At 34.6% G+C, this 25,774-nt stretch overlaps 1 protein-coding gene across 2 annotated transcripts in view; it reads left to right on the forward strand.

Moving 5' to 3' along the window:
• Nucleotides 1-25,774, forward strand: part of LOC149533995 (MADS-box transcription factor 23-like) — a 156,714-nt gene that overhangs the window by 92,513 nt on the left and 38,427 nt on the right. Inside the window, exons 3-6 of one of the 2 annotated variants that reach the window (XM_089805452.1) lie at nucleotides 181-251; nucleotides 335-434; nucleotides 545-586; nucleotides 23,111-23,160. In XM_089805452.1, the coding sequence (XP_089661578.1) occupies nucleotides 181-251; nucleotides 335-434; nucleotides 545-586; nucleotides 23,111-23,160 (263 nt within the window). The remainder of the gene's footprint in view (nucleotides 1-180; nucleotides 252-334; nucleotides 435-544; nucleotides 587-23,110; nucleotides 23,161-25,774) is intronic. The other variant, XM_089805451.1, reaches the window with a different exon arrangement.

Genomic DNA, 25,774 nt, shown 5'->3' on the forward strand with positions numbered 1-25,774 from the left:
AACTTGATTTTTCTACTAAATAGATGATTTTTTTTTTTTTTTTTTCTATTGCAATGAGTAGTCAACTTCAGTCTAATTTTTATTTGGATAATTTATAATTGTATATTTAATGTCGATATTTTAACATTTGATTTTCATGTTTCTAAGGCATTAACGATGTGTAAAAAATGTTTTTCTAAGGAAATCAAGTCTAAGAATGAAGAAGTGATAAGGATCAGACAACAGATTGAAGATCTTAACCGTAAGTTGAGGTAAAGTGAAAATTCTAGTTGTTTGATAGATTGAATATGTGTTTATGTATTAGTTTTTATAAAGATCTAGTTATTGTTAGTAGACGTCTCCATGGACAGGATCTTGAAGGGCTAACCATGATAGAGTTGCAACAATTAGAAAACAAGTTGGAAATTGGATTGCGTCAAGTTTGTTCTAAAAAGGTATTATGTATGTTTAATATACTTGTATATTTGAATATTTAATATATATGTGTAATTGTTAATTTATAAAATGAGTTAAAATTGATGTAATTTTTATTCTTTTGGTTTAGGATGAATATATTTCTAGAGAGATATATGAGCTTGAAAAACAGGTAAGATGAAGGTTTAAGTTATTTTCGTTTTTTCTTTGTTTATTGTGTTTATTAAGGAGTAAATTTTTTTTATACATATTTTGTAAAATATATTTATAAAATTGATAAATGAATTTAAATTAGGAATTTTAAAATTTTTTTAAAAGGTGTACATTTTTATTTAATCAAGGTAAATCAGTAGAACAACTTGGCCAACTACATCAAGTAGGAATCCTAAACAACAAGAAACTTAGCTAGAAGAACCAAGTACTTACGAAAAGCTTTTAAGAATCAAGTTAACTAATGCTTGGGAGCAACCCATTGAATGATGCTCCCACAAATGGACATTACAACCATTCATACACTCATAATACCATTTAGCCAAAAATAATCAGCTACAATATTCCACTCTTTCAAGAGATGGAAAAAAGAGACATTCTTGTGAGTTTCTTTAACTTAAGAATTTGAAAAGCAACTTAAGACATCTTTCAATACACTCTGTTAGGATTCTACTTGGTCAACAAGTTTATCAAAAATTGTGTCTAATTCACAATAACCGAATAAGCTTATATTGTCCTAGAGCACAAGCTCTATACAAAATAACAATAAAGGATAATATCTCCCATGAGATTATTAGTCTACTAACTCTAATGGATTGAAAGGAAGGATAGTAACCCAACCGGCTCAAGCCTCAAGATTTCCCTAGGAGGAGCCATCTATATTAATTTTAAGTACACCACCAACAGGTGAAGTCCATCAAGTTTTCTCTTCAGAGAGTTGTCTTCCTCTTGGGAGAGGAGATGTCAACCCTTTCGGAAATAAGCCTATGCCTTGCATTACCTCAACAGCACCAGTTTTCGAGGGGATATATACCTTACATTCGACGATAATAGTCTCTTGAATCATTCCCATAATCCTTTTTGAAAGATGCTAAACCAAGAATTGTCTTGAAAATTTCTATAATTCCTTTCCAACCATACTTGATAAATGATATGAGAAGCGCTGATATACCAAGTCATCGATAGAAAGAAATCCTTAGTTGGAAACCTTACCGAGCTTCTTCAAAATATAAAATATACTAGAGAAGAAGAATGAAAATACACCTCCAATCTCTCCACCTAGAGTGTCAAATGGCTCTAGACAATAATCACTAAAAAGTTAGATAAGAAGAGTGTTCCTTTCCGTTACCATAAAGGAGACAAGCTGGTGGTCCTTGAAAGCCGCTCTTGTGCATATATACTAGGCGATGCATCTATTTGAACCACTTATTTCATAGATTCTTCCACCAGGAGACTTCTTATCCCCTCATCGATGCCGGTGTTGCTAAGAGACATTGCAATGGATGATCTGTATGTTGTCATTGATGAAATCTACACTTTATTGTCTTGGCAATTTAACAGTTCTTTAATGTATTGAAGGCCATCATGGAAAATTGGTTAAGTATGAAAGAACAAGGAGGACATATAGGAAGGTACTGAAGTATTTTGTATTGTGCGGATATGGAATGTTTCTACAGACTATATTGCACCATTTATTTATGTCAAATTTTGATCGAGTTATGAAGATCTGAGCATTGGGTTGTTAGTGAAGCATGTAGAGCAATAGCGGAGTTACATTTTGGATCGATCAACGATACTTGTAGTTGATTGATGATTCGATCAGTTTGATAGTTATTCTTCATAGAGCCGACATTATTGTTGTGTTACATATTGTTTTGGTTAGGATTAGAATGAAGATTTAATTAGGAAATGGTTGATGTTCTACACGTTGTTAAATTTATTGTTCAAGGTAACTTGTTGGGTTTTGTTTTTGATGATGAGAAAAGTGAAATATTGAATATTTCTTAATAGGTCGTTGTCATTTGGAAAATACATATCAAATATTATAACAGCGCTTAGTACATTTGCAACGATAGAAAAAATTAAACATGGTATTGAAACAAGTTTTTCTACCTTCAAAAATGATAAATAATAATATTGAATTAATTCCAAGACACGAAAACTTCGATCAAATAAAGGTAGAGATGAAGATGTAAGACAATGATCTCAATCTCTTTATGACAGTCTACATCATCCATGTATGAAATAGCGACTGCATCAAAGTTGTCAATGAAGGTACCCCTTGATGTGTATATTAATCGAAGGTCAGATGTAAGATCAAGAGTCTAGGCTTGTTCCAGGAAGCGGGAAAATTAATATTTTCCAACCTGTCTGTAAAAGGAGTAACCAGAAATTGGTTCGATTGTAAACAAAAGGAAGATTTTAATTTCTCTTATTGAGAAATCAAAGCAGCAATCATATTTGGATGAGTCAGAAATATGTGTTGGAATATTTAATGATTTTTGGTTGTCCCGTGTCCACCTACCAAACTCTGCTATTCCTGCAGCCACTAATAACATAATTAGTGGACTGTTCCTGCAGCATAGGCAGTTGAAGTAATTCTTAGCTGTATTTTCATGCTTTATTGAAATAGATTTGGTTTTCAACTTTAGCATAAATTTCTTATAGTTTAAGCACTTGAATTTCCTTAGAGTAGTTAAGTTGAGATAAGTTTGAAGCATATATTTTGCGAACACCATTTTAAGTTTACATCTTTGGTTGATAAATTAAATGAGTCCAAATGAGTTGGATAAGAACCACTTGAGATGTCCAATCTTGGGTTAAGCAGTCCATTGCTGTAGGATTTTGATGCCTTTCTTTGGCCAAGCATTTTTGGTGCTGTTGCCAGGGATGGTGTTAATTCAAACTAGTCTTTTTAGTTGTATTTCTATTCCTTGCAGAATAAAGTTTAGTAGTAAAGAAGCATGTTATGCATAGAAGAAGAGACCACTTAGGGAGATTCTTTCCTCGTGATAATCAGGAAGAACCATTCAATGATGTTCAACCTGAACTAGATGAACCCCAAGGAGAGAATGACAAAGACAAACCCTTTGAAAATCTATTTGCTGGCATTGACGCTGAATCAGAAGAATCACTCCATCTGAATGAACTTTTTGATGAGCCTGAATATCAAGATAATCCACTAGCCATTGTTTTCTATCAAACACCACCTCTTCCTCCAAGAATGGCTATGCCTACAGTTCCTTTTCCTATCCCACCTCAGCAAGGGAACCAAAATTTGAAGAACATACCTGCTGCTGCACTTCCAAAATTCTATGGCCTTATTATAGAAGACCCTAAAACCTTTCTCTTCGAATTTGACATTCTCTGTAGGAGCTATGACTACACAACTGATGCCCATAAGTTGAAATTGTTTCCCTCTACTCTGAAGGAGGCTGCTCTTTGATGGTTCATGGGGTTGGGTACAAATGCGGTACCAAATTGGACTGAAATGAGTAATTTGTTTCTTCAAAAATATAAAGAATATTGCAGAGGTCAAGATATGAAGGGGGATGACATTTTTAAAATATCACAGGAGGGTGAAACCTTAGAAGACTATGTTTCCAGATTCTTGTTTAATGTGCAACGAAATACACAACATAACCTAAATGAAGAATCTAAAAAGCATCTTTTTCTGAGAGGGGTGCAAGAAGAAAGTATGGAAGCCCTAGACGTAATGGCTGGAGGAGATGTTACACAAAAAACTTGGAATGACATCAAAGAGATATGTCAGCCCTATTCAAGGGCTACTGTGAAGAAAGGTAGAGGACTAAGGAGCCTACCACATAAGACCGATGGTCGGTCTGGAGTATAAAAAATGGAGCTATCTAATTTGCTGTCCAACTTCAAGCAAGATATCATTAATGATGTCACTACTCAATTGGATACCATGCAAGCCCGAAGGAAAAAGGATGAAGCTAATGCTATGTTGACTGAATTTTGCTCTCGTTGCAGATAAAGGAAGAATAATTACACATACAAGACCATTGCAGCAGTGAATGTAGAACCAATGCCCGCTGAGTTCAAAGCAATTGATGAGGATACAAGAGAAGTGATTTATGTTGCTCAAAGATGGCCATGGGCTCAGAGACAAGGTATGCCTCAAGACCCTCTGAATAATTTTGGTTATAATAGTAATCAGTGGCAAGGCAATATTCTCCCAAATTCTATCCCTCAAGGACATAATTGGAACAATAATTGGCCCAACTAGCAATCTCAGTATAATCAAGCCTACCATAAACCACTTCAGTATCCCCAACATAATACTCAATGGCCTCAACAAAATAACTAGTATCCTTAGTGGGGCCTTAATCAACAACCTTTGTATCAAGGGAATTGGAAGCAACCACCTCAGTGGGGGCCTAACCAATCACCTCAGCAGCAATCCCTGATGCCTCTGCCTCCTGCAGCCAATGCTAGCCCACAGAAGCAACCACAATTTCCTGCTCAGCCAGCACCAAATCCCAACAATAAGTAGCAGGCTTATTCTTTGCAGATCAATGATATTCATCTTAGCTCCGGAACCAAGTTGCCTGCACCTAAAGGACATATAATAACTGAGGTCACTGATACTGAAAATGTTCCAGCAAGCCAACCAGTTGATGTTCCAATTCCCTCATCTGTACAAGCACCTCCTCCATTTCCACAAAGGTTAGTTCTTGCAGCTCCATCTAAACCAAATCCTGTAGCAATTGATTACCTTCATACATTATTACCCCATGAAATTAAATCTCCATCAATAACAGAGATTTTAATGATGGACAAGGTTAAGAAAGGAAAGATTGCTGCAGGAAAAGAGCTGAATATCAATAATGAACTTACTGTATCTTAGATGACAAGTACCATTAAACTATTGGAAGATAGTCAACAAGCCTTTGCATGGGACTATACTGACACGAAGGGTTTAGATCCTGGTCTTTGTACGCATAGGATATTTATCAATTCAGAATGTAAGCTAGTGAGACAACCCCAGAGGAGGATAAACCCGAAATTGAAAGATATAGTCAAAGTAGAGCTACAAAAACTTCTTAATGTTGGATTTATTTATCCTATTTTTGATAGCCAGTGGTTTTCACCTTTTGTTATTGTTCCAAAAAGGGGGGAAAATGGAGAGTATGTGTAGATTACAAGGAGCTTAATAAAGCCACTAAAAAGGATCACTTCCCTTTGCCATTCATTGATCAAGGACTGGGTAACTTAGCGGGAAAAAGATATTTCTCATTTCTAGATGGTTTTAGTGGCTATAATCAAATCTAAATCTCTCCAGAAGATCAGGAGAAGACAACGTTCACCTGTCCATGGGGAACATTTGCTTACTCTGTCTTACCATTTGAATTATGTAATGCACTTGCAACTTTTCAGCAAGCGGTACTTAGCATATTTTCTGACATAGCTGCTGATTGTGTTGAGATATAAATGGATGATTTCACCACTTATGGTGACACATTTGAACAAGCTCATGCCAACTTGGAGAAGGTGTTAAAAAGGTGTCAAGAATGCAATCTTTCTCTTAATAGTGAGAAGTGTTATTTCATGTTGAAAGAAGGAGTTGTTCTTGGGCACTACCTTTCCTCTTTTGGAATTCAAGTGGATCCTACAAAGATTGTTGTCATTACTAATTTACCAACACCAACCGATCAAACAGATGTTAGAAGCTTTCTTGAACATGTTGGATACTACAGGAGATTTATCAAAGATTTCAGTAAGCTTGCTGCTCCTTTGTATAACCTACTTAAAAAGCAAGCTGAATTTGAGTGGACAAAAGACTGTGAAACAACATTCCAGCAATTGAAGGATATTTTGACAACAACACCTATTCTTAAAGGACCTGATTGGAAGCTACCATTCCACATTCATACTGATGCATCCGACACTGCTTTAGGGGCAGTTCTCGGAGAAAAAGAAGGTATTGTTGAGCATGCCATTTATTATATTAGTAAGAATTTGCAGGGTACTGAGATGAATTATACTGTCACTGAAAAAGCACTGCTTGGTGTTGCGTATGCACTTAATAAATTTTGGCATTACATCACAAGCTGTGAGGTTTTTGTATACATTGACCACTCTTCTATAAAATACTTGATGAATAAACTTACCATCTCTGGTAGATTAGCACGTTGGCTACTCATGCAGGAGTTTAATATAAAAATAATAGATAAACTAGGCCGAGCCAATGTAGTAGCATATTTTCTATCACGACTTAAAGTACCTAATGATCCTATAGCCATAGATGACAACTTTCTTGATGAGCATCTATTTTCAATAGAAAGTTATAACCCATGGTTCGCAAATATTGCAAATTACCTTGCTACATGAAAAACACCACCACACTTTTCACCCAAGTAGTGCCGTCTCTTGGTGGAAAAGAGTTTCAATTTCTCATGGATAGTTGGATTGATGTTCTACACTGGACGAGATCAAGTAACTCGCCAGTGTGTAAGGGAAGATGAAACTTATGACATCCTAAGGGCATGCCATGATGAACCATGTCGAGGTCATTTTGTAGCAAAAAGAATAGCTTATAAGATTTTAACAATTAGATACTACTGGCCTACTCTCCACAAAGATGCAGCAAAGTATACAAGGCGATGTGATCAATGCCAACGCATGGGAAGACCCACTAAAACTGATGAAATTCCCCTATAGCCACAGGTAGTAGTCACACCTTTTGACAAATAAGGTATCGATTTTGTTGGTCCAATAGAGCCCTCTTCTCATGGAAAATCATACATCTTAGATTGTACTGATTATGCAACTAAGTGGGTTGAAGCACAAGCTATGACACATGCACGAGATCACAAAGTAGCCGATTTTCTATATGAATGCATATTCACCAGATTTGGAGTAACTAGGGAAATTGTCACGGATCAAGGAGCTCAATTCACATCAAACTTGATTGTAGAACTCATGAAGAAGTACATGATCCATCATGGTACATCTTCCCCATACCATCCTCAAGCTAATGGTCAGGCAGAAATCACAAATAGAGAAATCGAAGCAATCCTCACTAAAACAGTTGCTATACACAAATGGGACTGGGTTACCAGGCTTCCTGAAGCAATTTGGGCTTGTAGGACTACATGGAAGAGCACCACTGGATTTACTCCATTTGAATTACTTTATGGTAAATTTGCTTCCATGCTTATAGGATTTGAACACAAGACTCTAAAAATTGCTTTAGAGCTAGATGTTGATCTTTCAAAGGCTCAAGAAGACAGGTTACTGCAGCTGAATGCCCTTGATGAATATCGTATTTCTACGCTGCACAATACAGGGATAATCCAACAATAGCGGAAGAAATGGCATGATAAGTTCATTCGTGACAAGAAGTTTTTTGTTGGAGATTGGGCCCTCCTGTATGATTCCCGTTATCAACAAAAATCCAGGCAAATTCCAAACCCATTGGCTTGGACCGTACAAAATCATTTCTGTGTTTGAGAATAGTGCAGTGTAGCTCTCTACTGTTGATCTTGTTCTCTTCAAACTTCTTGTTAATGGACACTTTTTAAAACTCTACCATAAGTCGCCTATTCGGGAAGAGTTCCTGTAGCAATTGTAGTCATCTACTGATCCTACAATTCTTGTAGGAACTGCAGATGAGTTTCCTGCTCATTTGCCGTCCTCTCTAAAAGCATTTCACTCGTCATAATAAACTTCTTTGTGAAAGTATTTTCTCCATAATAATTCCACCTCACTCCACTTTTTCTTGTCTTTCACCTCACCTCACCCTTCATCAACTTGCATGATGGTATCAAATGACAACATGACTTCATAGGTCCGTACGCATACTCAAGATTAAACTTTTTCTTAATGTGTTTTATTTTTAGTTACCTGTCACTAGCAATTGTAGGAGCTATTGCCTAATTTAGTTGGGGGGAGGGGTATTATATTTCATTTTTTTGTTATAATTAAATGTCAATTAAATGTCTATGCTATTCTTTATGTGCCGCCACATATTGTGTCCTTTCCATAAATCATGATAAGAGAGTAATGTGATGTGACAGTCACCTTTTATGTCGCACACCTTTCGCAAGTTGGTAAGTACGATTTCCAACTAAGGTACTTAATGCGCAATTAAGTGATCTTAGATGCTAAAAAGTCAGTTGCTTAAGACAAGTACTATCACTTGTCTTCTCGTTTGTTGCAAGTTATTCCATTTTTGAAATTTCTCTTGTAACCACTCCGGAGGAACAATGGGGGGTGGTTTGTTAAGAAGAGAACCAGCTGACCATACAACATTGTTGGGAGACCCAGTTTGCCTACCTATATTTCAAGCCAGGGGGTGGATGAATTTCATGTTCAAACTGTTTGCATGGAATGAGGAGCTTGCCTTACAATTCTTGGGAACATTGAGGGATGGTTTTTCTACAGTTAGAGGAGTAAGGGTTTCGTTTTTACCTGAAATTGCAGAAGATATAATGGAATTGCCGTTGGAAGGAGAACAATTTTCGGATGCATTAGACGCAGTTTCGGCCAAAGCCCAATTTACAATGCATATGGACCCACGACTTCAAATAGACTGGAAACGAGGTACAATCCACACATCTGTGCTACTTTTATTGTGAGATATTTTACTTGTGAGGGGAGACATTCATATATGCATGCCACACATTTCAAATTTTTGAGCTGCCTAAGACATGATGACTTCAGTTTGAATGTTCCTCATTTTATGTATCATATTTTGTTAAAAAGAGTCGCTGCAGTACAAAAAGGAACCCCAAAGGATGTTTCACATCATTGTTTTATTAAGCTCATCATAGAAAAAGCCCTTAGGGAACAACTTGGGATATCTTGGGATGATTTTGTTGGAAACAAAGTGCAAAACCCTATTAGGCAACCTGCAAAGCAAGTTGAATAGGAAAGAGAACCTTAAGGAAACCCTATAAACCCTAGTTCTTCCTCAACCAGACCCAAGAGGTCACAAAGAACCTCAATTTCCCCGTAGCTTCTACCTCTGGGTCGGTACCAACATCTGATAAGGGTAAAAGGAAAGTTAAAATTTCCCTAAATACTGGCTCTCCTACAGTTCCTAGGGTTTATAAGAAGAAAAGGGGGAATGTACAAGAAACATCTCCAAAACCTCCTACATCATCAAAGGCAACATAAGTATCCTTTAGGCGTAAAACTCGAAGGAGCCAATCGACTGTAAAACCCGATGAGGGTGTGTCTTTTCAATCCCTTGTTTCCGAAAATGTAGTTAGTGAAAAAGAGCAATCCTTTTCTTCTGACAAAGATAAGATCATCATTGAAGAGGGTGAAAGTACAAAACGTGTACCTGTAGCAGCAGGAACATCCTCTGTCCAGCCACCTATCATTTCCATAGATTTAGACAATGACGACAGTGTATTTGTTGGAGTTTCAGATTCTCCTCCACCTCAAAGAGAAAAATTTCATGAAGATGTTGGAATAAATTTTGATGTAGTTCATATTGTTGCTGAATAGATTCTTTCTAAAGGACTTGATGCTCTAGCATCCAAAACCCAACAAACTAATCCTATTGATCCTTCACCTGAGACACATGTTACTTTTCGTCCTGGTTCTATTGTTTCATTGTTAAGCATGATTTCACAGTTATCTAGCCAATTAATTCAGGAGAGGGAAGAATGGAAAATAGAGAGAGAGCCTAGAAAAAACCATCTTCAATCAAACTCAAAAATTGACTGAGGATGAGGAGATTGAAAAATTAAGTGGTAAACTGACAAAAGTCACTGCCATGATTCTTGAATTAATGTCTTGTCGCTCTCCTTCTCTTGTTCATGCTCTCTTTTTGAAGGAACAATTTGTCAATTACCAGATGACCTGTGTAATGCAGGGTAAAAGTTTAACATTGAATACCCCTCATGAATTCTTCCAAGCTTTTCATGCTGCACTTGTAGCCATTAGAAATTTTCTTTGTGAACTCTTTTTACATAATTTAGTAGTCATTGATAACAAAGATTGGAACCCTATGCCTTATGTGGGTGATATTCAACTCAGGGCATTGATGTCTTGGATTCAAAATGAAATTAGCAAGGAAAACCAAGCCCATCAATATAGGGAATTAGAGTATGAGATGCCACTTTTTCTTAGGCCTGAGGCCAAGGATGCCAAAACGCTGTACTATGAATGGTTGAAAATTGCTTACTCAAAACCCAAAATTCGGATTATTCCTCCTTTAAGGGAAACAATCTATCAAGACTATAAAGCTATGGTAGAAATAGATCTTCTTGTAGCAAAGCAGGAAAATCAGTGGTGTTTGATAGGGTTGAGTGAAGACTTGCAGAAGAGGGAACCTCATTCTCCGCTGAATTTTATCATGGCCACTCGGCGAGCACCCTAGTATATCAAGTTGGGGGAAGAAAGGAAAAATGATTGGATTCTGTAAACTTTTCAGCCTCCACTGTTGTTGTCCCCATTGCTTGCTAATCAACAAGATTTAGAGAAATTTGATATGTCAGAAGAGCTCTGCAGATGGGAAAGGTATAGGGAGAGTAAAGGTTTTTATTGGAACATTGCTATAGGGGGTAAAGGATAAAGTGTTGCCTCAGATTTCAGGATGGCTGCGAGGGTGAAAAATTTCATGTTTTCTTGAGGACAAGTCAAAGTTTTAGTTGGGGGGAATGATGAGACCAGAATATGGTCTATTTTGTCATTTCATTTTCAGTTTAATTTTCAAACTTTCTAAAGACTTTGATGTTCAGGAACATGATGTTTATGATGATTTCAGACAAATGCAATGTGACATAGGGTAAACTAATTTAGATAACATGTTTTGAATAAGTCTTGATGTTTGTTATTATTTTGGAGGTGTTAATATTTTGCAGATATAAAAGCAAAGCCAAGTCAACCAAGCGGGAGTCAAAGCGGTTGCATGCGTTAATAGACCAGCCTTGAGCGGAGGAAATTAAGGTGTCATAAGCTCCCAAATTACTGTTCTATTTGGTGCCAGAATTAATGTGCATATTGTAATAATCAATGCCCTCATTTGTTTCGGTAGTTGATGGGACTTGAATTTAGGAATTCTATTCCTAGTTTGTGTTTTAAATAGCTGGAAGTCTACGTTCTAGAAGTGCTAGGTTTTAGTCAGTCATTTTTCAATAGAAAGAAGAAGTTGCTGAGTTTTTTAGTACTAAATATAGTCCTGCTGTTCATCAGTATGTACGTTTTACTGTTATGAATAAAAAGATCATTTCAGGTTTTCATCCTTGAGTTATTATACTTCACTTCTCTGTGGGAGCCCACACAAGGAGTGAACTAATTAGTTAGCATAGGATTTATATTCAGTTCGTAGAACCCAAGTAGACTCTGTTGTTCTTGCAGCCATTGCTAACAGATTTAGTGGACTGTTCCTTAAGCATAGGCAGTTGAAGTAATTCTCAGCTGTGTTTTCATGCTTTATTAAAATAGATTTGGTTCTCATCTTTAGCATAAATTTCTTGTAGTTTAAGCACTTGAATCTTCGTAGAGTAGTTCTTAAGTTGAGATAAGTTTGAAGCATATACTTTGCGAACACCATTTCAAGTTTACGTCCCTGGTTGATGAATTAAATGAGTCCAAATGAGTTGGATAAGAACCACTTGAGATGTCCAATCTTGAGTTAAGCAGTCCATTGCTGTAGGATTTTGATCCCTTTCTCTTGCCAAGCAAAGGATTTGGAAATTAATTAGGTCATAGGTATAAGAAGAGCGAAGGAGATGAATTTTTTCTTTTACATTATGATGAAATATATTATTTAAGTTTTACAATAGACTATTAAAGTTTATTATAAAATAAATGGTTGATATATATATATATCGGTAAAAGGCAAATGTCTGTATATTATATTATCAAAAATAATTTACAAAAGTTTTTCCTTGTTCAACTGTAGGCATTGGAGAAAAGAATGGGGCTAAAAAAACCTCCATTTTAGCCCAAGACCAAAGTCTTGCATATATTATAGATGCCCTAAAAGGGACTTTAAGGAGGCATTCCTCTTTTTACAAATTATATCGATGGCATACCATCTTAAGCTTGAACTTGAGGACAAAAATTGAATTTTTCTTTTTAATTTCTACCAAATATTTATTCCTGCCAATTGTCCTGCTATCTTTGTTTCCCTGTAATTCATTCATCACAAAGCTAAACTGAAATATTAGCGTTAGTGTTAGAAATATAACCCTTTAATTTTAATCCAAATTTAATAAATCCAGTTCACATTTTTACTGATGTCTCATGAGTATTGTTGAAAAAAATATTGAACCTACAAGTCTGAGACTAAATGGGAAGCTATATGACACTCGAAAGCACGTGGAACAGTGATACGTGTCACCATTTCGGGGCACCTAAAACCCGCAAGGAAGCATTAGAGATAAGTGCCTGAAGTGGTGACTCATGTCACCATCTCGAGACACGTTAAGGACCTGGAGCCTACTAAAAGACGAGCTCTTGGAACAGTGACACATGTTACCATTCCAGAGCTCCTTGACTACCAAGGGTATGATGGAGTAAAAATTTTCAGAATGGTGACAAACGTCACCACTTTGAGGAACCTTGGAGTTGAAAGGCTTAATCAAGGGGACACCTATCTGAAATCTCTTTCAGTAATAGACTCACATTCTCTAGGGATTTCCATCTCCATGGAGCTTCTTCATTAGAAGGATCATTTTGGATATAATCTGCTACATTAGTTCCCCATTCTGAAGTTGTAGATTTATAGAATTAATAGAGATATCTGATTGATCTGAGGGGGTGACCATTCCAAGAGTCTCCCTAGAAAAGGGCTTTATCACCTCTACCTATATCCCAAGTTATAAAATTTGAAATCAATGGGTGACACTTTAGCATGAAATTCCAAGCTACTGATCTTTTAGGAGGGTTCCTATTTCTCATAAGAGATGTGTAGTCTACTGCATTCAGATATTTGCTATACATTATTGTGGCCCATTTGTTGTCTCTTTCTTGATACATCCTCTAGACTTGTTTGGCTCGTAACATTTCATTCCTGCCACTCTACGTTTTTTACTCCTAATCTCCCTGTTTCTTTAGGCCTACAAATCTTGTTTTTTCGAATTAGAGCTGCCTTCGTTTTATCCTCTGTACCTTTCTAGAATAAGTTTCTCGTTTTTGTTTCTATTTTTTATTGCTATTCGTAGCAATTTAAGACATGATAAATGGTAAGTGGATAATGTTGAAAGAACCACTTTGAATTTAGTAGTTCTCCCAACTTTGGTTAACCATTTTCCTTTCCATGCTTCTATATGACTATCTATTCTTTCTAGGATTTTCTCTCCGCCTTGAGTCTTTTTAGCTCCTTTTTCTAGATATATTCATAAGTACTTGCATGGAAAGGTTCCTTTCTTATACCCTAATTCATTACAGATATAATCTTCCCTTTCTAGTGGTGTATTGAGGAAGAAGATTTCTGATTTTTTTGCATTAAATTTTTGTCTTGAGGCTTTTGTGTAATTTTTAATGATTTTTTTAAAGTTTTCTACTTCTTTTTAGAGCTTATTCCAGCTAGGGTAGTTGATGTGGTAAAAGCACAAACATGTGTCACCTTTTTGTAAAGGAAAAGGCTAACAAAAGTATAACAGTTCACCTTCAAAGACATAAAAGTAGTACTATTATTTTGAATTTCAAAATGAAGTAAACTATTGAAATGTGTAGAAATGGATGAAGTTTAGGATTATAATTTTTAATAATTATTTAGAATAAGAATTGATATATTTTTGTAATTTTTATATATAATTTTTTAGGTATTGAAAAATGCTAAAAATTAGGGGTCTTGTTCCCACCACAAAACTATATGGAATTAAGCTTATTTCCCTTTGATCTTAGACTATGTTATAGGTAACATATATAGCTTAGAACAATCAAAAATAAAAATTGGCTTTAGACCTATATTTTCTCTTTTATAATGATTCAAATTTCAACTCACCTAAAATCGATAGTTTTCATCTCCCACCATATTTTTCAAAACAAATCTACTCTAACTAGGAGAAAAATTATACATTCTAGAAGAGAACTCTCTCCTCTAGAATGCCATATAATTTTTAAATTTTTATGATATGATTTATTATTTTTTGTTTCTCAAAACTGACATATTTTTGAATGTCAAAATACATGCTTGCAGTATTTTTTAATAATAATATAATATATGTAATTAAAATACTATAAAATCTATGTGAGAATATTCTTGACTTCGAGCTCTATAAAATGGTGTTTATATGTTATTAAAAAAATATCATAAAAAATTGTAAGAGTTATTGAAACGTCACTTTTTTGAAATTATGTTATTTCTTTAGTAATTGGATACAAACTAGTATAAAAAATGTATTTAATAAACATTTTCAATTGGAAAAGTGTGAGACCATATATAACTTAGCTAGAATTAATTTATTTAGATCATCTGTTTGAACAAAATTGAATTTTAGAAAGAAATACTCAAATTCAGTTGTTCTGATAAGTTAGCCTAAAAGGTGACATAGCCATAGCTTTGTACTTTTACCAAGTGTCATCTCCAAACTGTTGATGAGTGGTATTAGCAATATTCTCTATGACCTTAATTCCTTTAATATTTTCCTCTGTTTGAGCTATTTTGATAGTTCTCCCAATGTTTTTGCCATAATAATGAAGAAGAAAGGTGAAATAGTGTCACCTTGTTGAATCCCCCTTGAAATACTGAAGAAACCTTTTGGTATACCATTGATTAACAATGATATTTTTGGAGTTGAGATACATTGATATATGATGTTAATCTATTGATGTGAAAATCCGAATGCTTTCAGTGCTTTGCATAGGAATCTCCAATCTACTGTATCGTATGCTTTTTGTATCTCTAGTTTCATCAAAATGCATGCCTCCTTATTCTTTGATGTTGAATGAATAGTTTCTTGGATAATTGAAATGCCATCTAGAGTGGATCTTCTGGGGACAAACCCTATTTTCTCTTCCGATATATGTTTGGGGAGAAAACCTTTTAAGTGGTTTGCTAAAGCTCTAGATAATATTTTATAGATTGTATTGCAGAAAGCTATTGGTCTGAAATCTCCTCGTTCCTCAGCATTGCTTTTTTTTGGAATTAAAGTTAGGAATTTGTGATTAATTTCTGTTAGTAATGATCCTCTATTTCTAGTTGCTTCGATTGCTGTCCATAAGTCTTCCCCTATAATTTCCTAGCATTTAAAAAAAGAGAATGCCTAGAATTCATCCGGTCTTGGTGATTTGTCAAAATTAATATTAAAAAGAGTTGTTTTGATTTCATTGAGTGAGAAGGTTTTGTTGAGAGATTTATTATCTTCTTCTGCAATAATTTTGCGGATTGCTTTCAGCATCTCCTCTTGAGCTACTCGATTTGAGGATTCATAGTTATTTAGGATATTTTAAAAATAATCTATAAAAATTTCTGCAATTTTCGCTGGATTATCTTCCATATTTCCCTTTTTATTTTTAATATTCGAAATTTTATTTATTGCTCTGTGTTGAATGATGCTGGAATTGAAATAATTTGTATTTCGGTCTCTTTCTGCCAAACATTTCTCCCTAGATTTTTGTTTCCAGAACACTTCTTCTTTTGCAAGAATATCTTCTTGTTTAGATAGTAATTCTTTTTCTCGTATATATTTCTCATTGTTCATTCTGTATTTTATGACTTCTTGATTTAGTTTATCCAGTTTTTCTTCTATATCAAGTTTTTCTTTAAATATATTTTTTAAAATTATAATTTGTTCCATTTTAAATTTTTTTCTTTGACCATTTTTAATTTAGACACAAAGCAATATATTTTTAATCCTTGGACTTGTCCTTCTTGCCACCAATTTTTAATAATTTTCATGAAATTTTTATCTAGGAACCATATTTTTTTTGCTTTTAAACGGGTTTCTCATAGGTTTGGATGGTTTAATGATATCTAGTTTTACAGGAAAGTGATCCGAACCTGCTAGTGGTAGAATCTCTGCCTTGATTTTCATGTCTATGCTAGTTAGATCTCCTTTAAAGAAGAATATGTCCAACCTCTCTGCTATGTAGCTGAAGTCCTCCCTTCTATTATTCCAAGTGAAGATTTCATTCTTGGTTGGAATATCTATTAATGAATTTTTTTCTACCCATTCTCTGAAGTCTATTGTCGCTTGTGAGGTTGTTTGAAGACCCCCTTATTTTTCTCCTCTTTTTATTGTTGCATTGAAATCTCCTCCACTGATAAAATTTTCATTCTGTTGATTTACTATAAAGGTGTTGATCTCATTCCATACTGCCATTTTATTTGCTGTTTGGTTAGGCCCATATCCATTTATCAATATACTCTGAAGGTTATTTCTTAAGCTTGAAGCTTTGCATCCCATCCAATTAGTATTTGTAGATATTATCTTTAAATCTATCTTTCGAGGATTCCAAATTATTCCCAATCCTCCTCAAGCTCCATTTTACTCTTTAAGTTCTGAGTTCCATGGATCTAACTTCAGTCCCAACTTGTTTCCTTCTTTTTTAGTTTTATTTCGTGAATTAATATGACTTTTGATTCAAATAATGTGAGATTACCCTTTAGCAAGAGTTTGTTGGTAGGGGCATTTAGACCCCTAGCATTCTAGGTTGTTATTCTCATCGGTCCTTGGGAAGAATCTTCCCCTTTCCTGCTTGTAGGATTTCACTTATCTTTGTTTGCCCCTTTACTTGTCTTGTTGCCTTCCTTAGTTCTTTTAGTGATTTCCTTCCTCTTTTAGGTTTTTGTTTTCCACAATTTGGTGTTTTTAGACCTTCCTGATTGATAGATATTCCTAGATTTTCCAACTTTGTCTGCTCTATGGTTTTAACTGGGACATCTGATTCCTCTATTCTTTGTTCTTTTCTTAGTAACTCTCTAATCATCTGATTTTTTAATGAAGTTTCTTCTTCCTCTATGTTCTTACCTTCATCACCATTGCCTAAGTTTTCTTCTTCTTCATGCATATGGATCCTTTCTTCCATAATTCCAAATTCTTCTCAAATTTGGTTGCTCCCTCGCTGATTATCCTGATCTTTTTGAATACATAATTGGCTATCTATTAATTCTGCTTCTCTAATGATAGTTTCTATCTCCAATGGTATCCAGGGTTCCTTAGTTAGTTCTTTTTCCTTACTATTATCCTTTTCCTCGTTCAGATCAAATATATTCTTTTCATTAGCTGTTGTTTGTTAGAATTTGTAGCTCTTTTTCTTTGCTTTTATCTTGACGGTCACATTGCTCCATTGACTTGAATCTGCTGTCAGAATGTTTGAGATCTATTTTGGTTCTCTATATTTTCCTTTTTTGTGTCTGTTAGACTCCTTCCCTTTGTCATGTGTCTATTTGATTCCCCACTATTGCTCTTTTCTACTTCTAGATCCAAGTTGCTTTCTGGTATACTCTGTTCCTTATTTATCTCTCCTTCTGTCTCTTTAATTTCTATTTCTCTTACTTCTTTTGTGATCTTTTTTGTATCTAGGTTCTTATTAGTCTTTCCTTTGTGCTTTGTGTGATTACATTCTGCTAGTATAATTTGATCTTCTAAATCATTGTGAAGGAGCAAGAGCTCATGAGTCAGCATATTCAATTTTTTCATATTGAGTTCCATTTTTCTAGATTTTCCTCTTCTTTTCTGTAGTCTTCACATTTTTTGAATTTTGCTAATGCAAGTAGGTTGTCTATAATTTTCTTGAGTTCACTTTCTGGATCCTTTGTTTTCCTTGTATTTATCCTTTGTTCTTCTTGCTCTATTTCTTTGACCCCCTTTGCTTGAATATTTGGACATTCTTTGTTAATTTGGTTTCCTTTCTTCTTGCTTTACTAATGTTCTTTAGGAATTCTTTCAGATTGTTCTTGGTGTTATCCATTCTGAAGTTTTCTCCAATTACTCCATTTATTTCTCCTTTGTAATGTGTGAATGTTAAATTGTAAATTGATTTGTTAGTTATGATTTTTTTCGATTTCAATTCAGTTTGATCTAACTCTGTATTAATTAAGAATCTTATCTTACTAGAGTTTTTGAAGTTTCTTTCAATACCTATAAGATTTCCTAGAGAATGCCCTATCATTTTAATGATGTCAATATCATTTAATTCTAGAGGAAAATTTATGCATTCTAACCATTGCGCTACTAATGTTTTCTTATTGCTGCTATCATTAAAATTTGGCACCTATGCTATGAATTTAACTGGGTATCCTTTATAAAAACAATTAGATATTCCTATCAATTCATTCCTGCATCTATGATTTTGACATTGAATATACAAGGAATGAATTATCAAAAGAGGCGATGATACTTACCTGGCGCCGTAGATCTTTGCTAGATTCCTTACTAGTTTAGCTTTATATTTTTCCGATCCATTCTAGATCGTGTATGCTCCTAGATTAGAGAACTCCTGCCATTTTGTCTCACTAATTTCATTGCTAATAATGATAGTGTCATTAGGGTTTATTTCTTTTAGATGATAGTTTCTAGATTCAACTTGCTTGCTTAAGATTATTTGTTTTTTCTTATGCAGAGGGATGTAAACTAAGGGCTTGGCAAAGCTAGTTGGTAATTTATTCAACCTTTTAGTTAGATCTTCAGGCTAAGTGGGATTAGGCTTCAGACTTCCTGTTGGAGCATTATTTGCCTCCAAAACCTTCGCAAGTTGTGGAGCCATACAAGGGGTCAAACAAGATTTGCGGGTGCCTCCTGTCAGGGCATTTTTTGCCTAGTTTTCTCCCGTTTTAGTGTACTTGGTCTGGCTAAGAAAAGATTCTTGAATCTTCAGATGCACTTCTATTGCTTCTTTGTTAATGCTTGGGTTCAAAGTGAGTAGGGAAGAGCCTTGTCTCTTGATCCTATGATTTGTTACCCTTTGCCATTTGCCTTTGTTTCGATCTTTGGTATTTGGTTGGTTAATGGTGATGGCTGAGTTATGAATTTCATGAAGCCAAACTAGGGTTTTGAATATATTTGTCTTTGTTGCTGGTTTGGTGCATCATCTTTATTCTGGCTCTGTTGCTAGTGCATCAATGCTATATTCATTTTGAGAGCATTGGATATCGCTACTTTTTTTCTAGTTGAGGTTTCGATGCCAGCGTAGGGTAGTTATAGTGCCCGATATTGTTCGCCCGTGAGTGGTGATAATAGTTTTTATTAAATTCTGGTTTTCTTGAGAGAACTGATTTTTTCGCACAATTCCTCATTTTCGCAGAGCAGAGACCTTGCCAAAAAAATTCCATTCATTTACAAATATATATATATATATATATATATATATATATATATATATATTCATGATAATAATATTCTTCAAAGAACGTTATTTAATAACTTGATATTATGAATCAAATGGTAAGCAAGATTAAATATTGACGCATGTGGTGGTAGTTTATGATATTATTGTGTATTACATTTATTTACTCATTACTTGTATTTTAATATGTACTGTAAGAGCTTTTTTTCTTGATCTATTCCTCAGAGGATGTTATTGCAGGAAAAGGGAGATTGATTTCAGAATCAGAGGGAGTTTGACACATTCGTCTAAAGGAGTAGATAGAGAAGATGATTCAAGTCAACTTTCGATGATCTCAGTCATATTGGTTTAGAGGGAGTGAACCGTGTTGAGATGGATTCTCCAGTGATCAATTGTAGCAGTCAAGAGAACTGTGCTTCATGAATATACCTCATGACTATGTGATTTTAATGGGCCTACCCTCTGTGTACATTGTGAGGAAGTGATGATTTCCAAATGCTGTCACTTGTATTTGCAGAAGTTATTGAAAGGTGGCGATCTTACAGTAACTTAATTTTCTATTATGATGGATATCTTACAATGTCTATGCATATCATGATAGATTATACTTTGTATGGTGAATGTTTATATGGTAAGCATTATGAGAATGTGTGCGCACATACCTTATAAATATTTTTTGAGTACATGGTGAGTGTTATGCAACTTGATATTCTGGAAGACCATTACTCATAGTACTTGGTGAATATATTGCATGCCAACATTTTGGAGACCATTATTCAAAGAGCATTTGGTGAATATCATATATTGATATTTTGTAGACCAACACTCAAATGTGATACTAAAATGGTGAATATCATATGTTGATATTATGCAGACCATTACCTTATTGAGTACATGGTGAGTATCAAGTGTTGATACTCTAGAGACCATTACTCAGAATTTTCATGAATATCATATATTCTAAAGGCCAGTGCTCGTGATATCAAAATGATAGATATCTTCTGATCAAAGACATCCTTAATCTTGCTAACTTGATATTAGCTTAAGGTGATACATGTGTTATCCTCCCGAGCTAAGAGGGAGTGTTGATGTTTGGTAGCTTTTTTTGAATAAACCTATATATAAATTATATGTGAGATAAAATTTATATACAAGGTTATTTTTATGTGAGAAATATATATATATATATATATATATATATATATATATATATATATATATATATATATATATATATATATATATATATATATATATATATAACAATGATTAAACTTTTATCATATTAATTATCTAACTAATGAATAGACATGTCCTATGAATGGGACATGTCTCTTCATGACCTGTTCTCAATTTAAATCAGAGGTCACTGCCATTTGGAAAACACATAACAAATATTATGGCAACACTTAGTACATTTATAGTGATCCTCAGAAATTTAATATACTGTACTTACATGGAACTATTCTAGGATAGCAAATGTTATTTCTTAGTCCATATTTTTGGGTTGTAGCCATTTTGGCTGAAACAATTTTGGTTATACCCCTCTTTTGTATATGAGCAAAGTGCTCAAGGTTGTAAGCCTGAATGCACATGCATTCCATGGAATGAATTGGAAATTTCTATCCTTATAATCATGTTGAACAATGTATGACTTTCACAAAATAAGAATTAGCAAGGGATGTGACAATGGGATTGATGAGTGGCTAATGTCTAAAATTAGTCAACACATCTAGCACAATAGAGTAGCATGTCTTTACTCATGCATGTCTTGTATCTTCGAACAACACATTAAACTTGGAGTACTCTTTGTCTAAGAGGGTAGTTCATAAATTATGATCACCAGGGGGTCTAAATGAGGGAGCCATAGTGGATAAAATTATAACTTTGCAATATATGAATTCCACAACCTCTCGTGTTAATACAATAAACATATTTAGAAATTGTTCTCGTGTCTCTGCAACTCATCTTCCTCTTTTCTTGTCCCAATAGGACTAGTACAATTAGTGAATGACATAGGACTAGATGATTAAGCACTAGATAAAGAAGATAATGGCATTCTTTAACCTTTCTTCCCCATTTCAGCCTCCTTGTGCAATCTACAGGACTATATGAACTCCCCTCATCAGTCACCATGGAGAGCTCACCTCCCAACCTAGTTCTCTATGAGACCACCCACCAAGCTTGGATAACCAATACCAACCGGGTAACAATCAACCACAAACACATAATACAACAATTATAGGGTACAACATTTAACTCCCATTTTGAGCTTACACAATAGGTTACCATAGGAATCAATAGAAGGGGTGAAGGTGTGCCTAAATTGTGAGGAGAAGCCTAATATAGAAACCAAATTTCCCTTCACAAGGCATATAAAAAATACCATATCTCACAAAAATTCTCCCCTTGTCTCCTCCAAAATGCAAAATATTGTATTGGCACATAAAGCCCATACTTTTATGCTTGTCCCTCTTCCTTCTAGGTAAGAGACTCTGCACTCAGGGGAAAGACACTGCTTCCTTCCCAAGGGTGAGTGATGTCCTTCCACACCTATAAACATCATATTGTCAAAATAAAATAAAATAAAAGGCAACAGAAAATCATCCACACCCAGCAACACAACATGGACAATAAACAATACACATATGCATGTGTAACAAGATTTACACAACTTTTATACAAGAAAATAATACAATACATAATCCCTAAAACATGGTAAAAGCTCCAACCTTTCAACAAGCTATGGCAAATGAACGATTTGAGAAGAGCCCTCTATCCTTCCTTGATTCAATCTCTAAACCAAAAAATCTGTAAAAACTAGAGAGTGGGTGAACAACAAATTTATTTTCAAATTCCCCTCTAATAAGAAACTAAACTCCTACATTTTCTTCATCATAAAAGAGAACGATCACTTTAACTCCACCTAAGTTTCCTTATTTGTTTCAAACTACAACTCATTGAAGGTAAGGTGGGAAGTTGGGCCAGGATGAGGCCTCACAAACTGTAAATCTGTTTAATGATAGTGACAAACTCTTGAAACATGTCTGTAAGGTAGCTTAGCTGCTAGGGTTTTTGGATGGATTGATCATCATAATGATTCCGTCATAGTAAGCTTGAAGCTGGTTTCAAATCACTTATTTACTTTATGTAATGTCTCTTTTTCTTTCAATAAAATCAAATCTATTTATAAGAAAAGAAATATGGTGAACATACTTATTAAATATTGCATCTACTCACAATTTACCCATAAATTAATGCACACAAGTCTGAGGATGACCAAGGATAAGTCTGCGAGAAACAACCAATTCAACTCAGTTTCATTTTAAACAAATACAGTCCATGAAATAACATGCATCCAAACGATAAACTAAGATTTAGTTGAGATAAAGATTTTAGACATCAAACTCCAATTTATTATGTAAAAGTATGTTCATATCTATAGTATTTCATGGCTTCACATGTACATCTTTTTTGATGTGGACAGTTGGAAACTCTTCAACTTATGTTCACACGACTTATCTCATTTATAGAAAGGTATCTGGCTCCTCATTTCATTACTCAATTTTCTTTTATTTGATTCCAAGAAGCTTGACTCTTTAGTTTTCATTAGCATAGGTGACGAGAATTAATTTTTAACTACACTTCATTGATTTTTTAATCACTTCAAATTATTATTTAATATTTCAATCTGTAGAACCTTTAGATTCATATCATGATAAGTAATGAATTTGCAATTTGATATTGTTCTGTCTTAAAATGGAAGCATTTGTCATTTAAGACTCCAACTCCCTTGCTTTAGTGAACATATTGTTCATGGATTTATTTGTGCTTGAATGACTCTATTTGTGGCTCTTTTTCTTTTTCCAATTGTATTTATTTTTTAATTCTTTTTGCACGACCCTCGAGACGCCACACACATGGACTCTGACTTCCTTGGGTAGGACCAAAAGAATTTTGGGTCTTGTGTCCTCTTGAGTTCCCCAATTTGTTTCTCTAATGCCTCGGTTGACTTGCTTTCTTTCAATCTCGAAACTAGTATATAAGGGAGCTTGGGAATTTCATTTTCACTCATAAGACACCAAGTATCTCATTCAAACACATAAGACTTTTGTGCACTTCTATGAACAAGTACGATGACATCTTGAAGCATTCAAGGCATTCAAGGATTCATTGAGAAGCATTTCCTCCTCATGCTCTACCACCCATTGTTTACCATCAAGGGAGGAGATCTACATTCCATGTATTGCATTCATCATTTCTCCTTCTTCCTTAAAGAACGTCTACATCCATGGCTCCATGACTTCTTAGTGACAAGGTCCATTGTATTTTTGGAGATATCGTACATTCACATTGAAGATTCAACATCAAAGATTCAACATCAACATCAAGCATTACAAAATCCCTCCTAACAAGAGTTTCATCAAGAAAGGTGAATAATTTACAATTTATCTTTCTTCCTTACATGCTTTAAATCTCATTTCATTTCAAGGCTAATTTATCACCTAGGACTTGACCAAGGAAAGCTCACTCCCAACCAACAAAAGCGTATCTCTCTTATATGTAGGTTGAGGATTAGAGCTTTGGAAATAGACCTAAGTACCCTTTTTTTGTAGAATTTTTGGGATCCACAGAAGTTTCAATAATAGGTATATATTGATCAAAAGTGACACTTCTAAAAAATGACCCATACCTATAATTGTGACGTATAGGGTAACTTAAATTGACATTTTCCCGGGATAAATTGCATTGTGGGTTTTTTTCCTCTTGGCTTAATACTTCCAAATTTGGTTTCTATTTTGTCACCGTTGTTACTGGTGGAGCTTAATATTTTATAAATATTTTCCACCATTTATTTGCTCTGATTATTATGCATCTTTTTGATTTACTATTAGTGCTGCAAATTACTTATCATTTACATAGCTTAGGTTGATTGTATGGTTGTGATCAAATAAACGAATCACTTATTGCATTTCTTTGTGTTGCAAAAAACTACAATTTATCATCTAAAGTCGAAGGCTCCTATTTCAAATTGCATTCCTAGGGCTTACTCATCAAATCGTAATCCGTATCAATCGATCCTGGTTCTGATTTTCTTGAAATTTTGTGAGATAGTTATTCTTTGCATGTATCGCTATAGCTACAACGATGAAGCATCAAGTATCGCTATATGCTATAGCGATAACAACAGGGTTAGCTTCAAAGATCATCGTTATGCAGGGAAGACATAATAGAGACATAGCAATGAGCGATAGAAAGAAGCATATCGCTATGACCTTTAGCGATCGTGGGATGTCGAAGAAATAAGATTTGGGTTTTGGTGATTAGCGATGAAATGGACGATATCGCTATATCATATAGTTATTGATGTTTTTGGTGACCGAAGGAAGGCATTTTGTGTTATAGCGAGCAACGATGAAGGAGGTGATCACCATGTTCTATAGTGATAAAGTAATAAGATTTTCAAAGGGATTGCTATTTTCTATAGTGATAGATCAAAAATGATTGATCTCACTTAGAGTAATAAAGACATAGCAATAAGTGATGAGCTTTTGCATATTGCTAAGATTTATAGCGAAAGGATAAAAACCCACTTCGAAGACTTAAGTTCTTGATTGCTATACCCTATAGCGAGAACATCCATCGGAGGTCGTAGATAAAGGATTTTCCACATAGTGATAAGCGATGGAGTCATCGCCATTTTCTATAGTGATAAAATAAAAATGAAATAGATTTCTATTGTAAGGATTAAGACATAGTGATCAGAGGTATGCATGCATTTTTTCCCAAGAGTTGCAGAGATGAATATTTGAAAAAATACGAAGTAATGGCAGGAAGTGACCGCTGACAGCTTGTGATGTATTATAATGATCAAAAACTTTATGACTTTGTTTCATGTGGGAAAATAAATGCACGAGCACAAGGCGTTTGTTATTAAAGAAGTAGTCATTCGTTGTTCTAAACACAAAGAATTTCAAAAGAAGCTGTAAGGTTTTCTGTTAGTCTGCAGTGATAATATTCAGAGAGAATTTTTCAGAGAACTATGAAGTTTTTAGTCCACTATAGAACATGAAAGTTGAGAAAGTGAAAAAGAGTAAGAGAGAGAAGAAGCAGAAGCAAGTTTGCCTCTCCTGATAAATTAGAAGATAGA

Source organism: Cupressus sempervirens, chromosome 10 (genome assembly GCF_028749045.1).
Source record: "Cupressus sempervirens isolate cs-2001-9-10 chromosome 10, ASM2874904v1, whole genome shotgun sequence".
Classification (NCBI taxonomy): domain Eukaryota; kingdom Viridiplantae; phylum Streptophyta; class Pinopsida; order Cupressales; family Cupressaceae; genus Cupressus; species Cupressus sempervirens.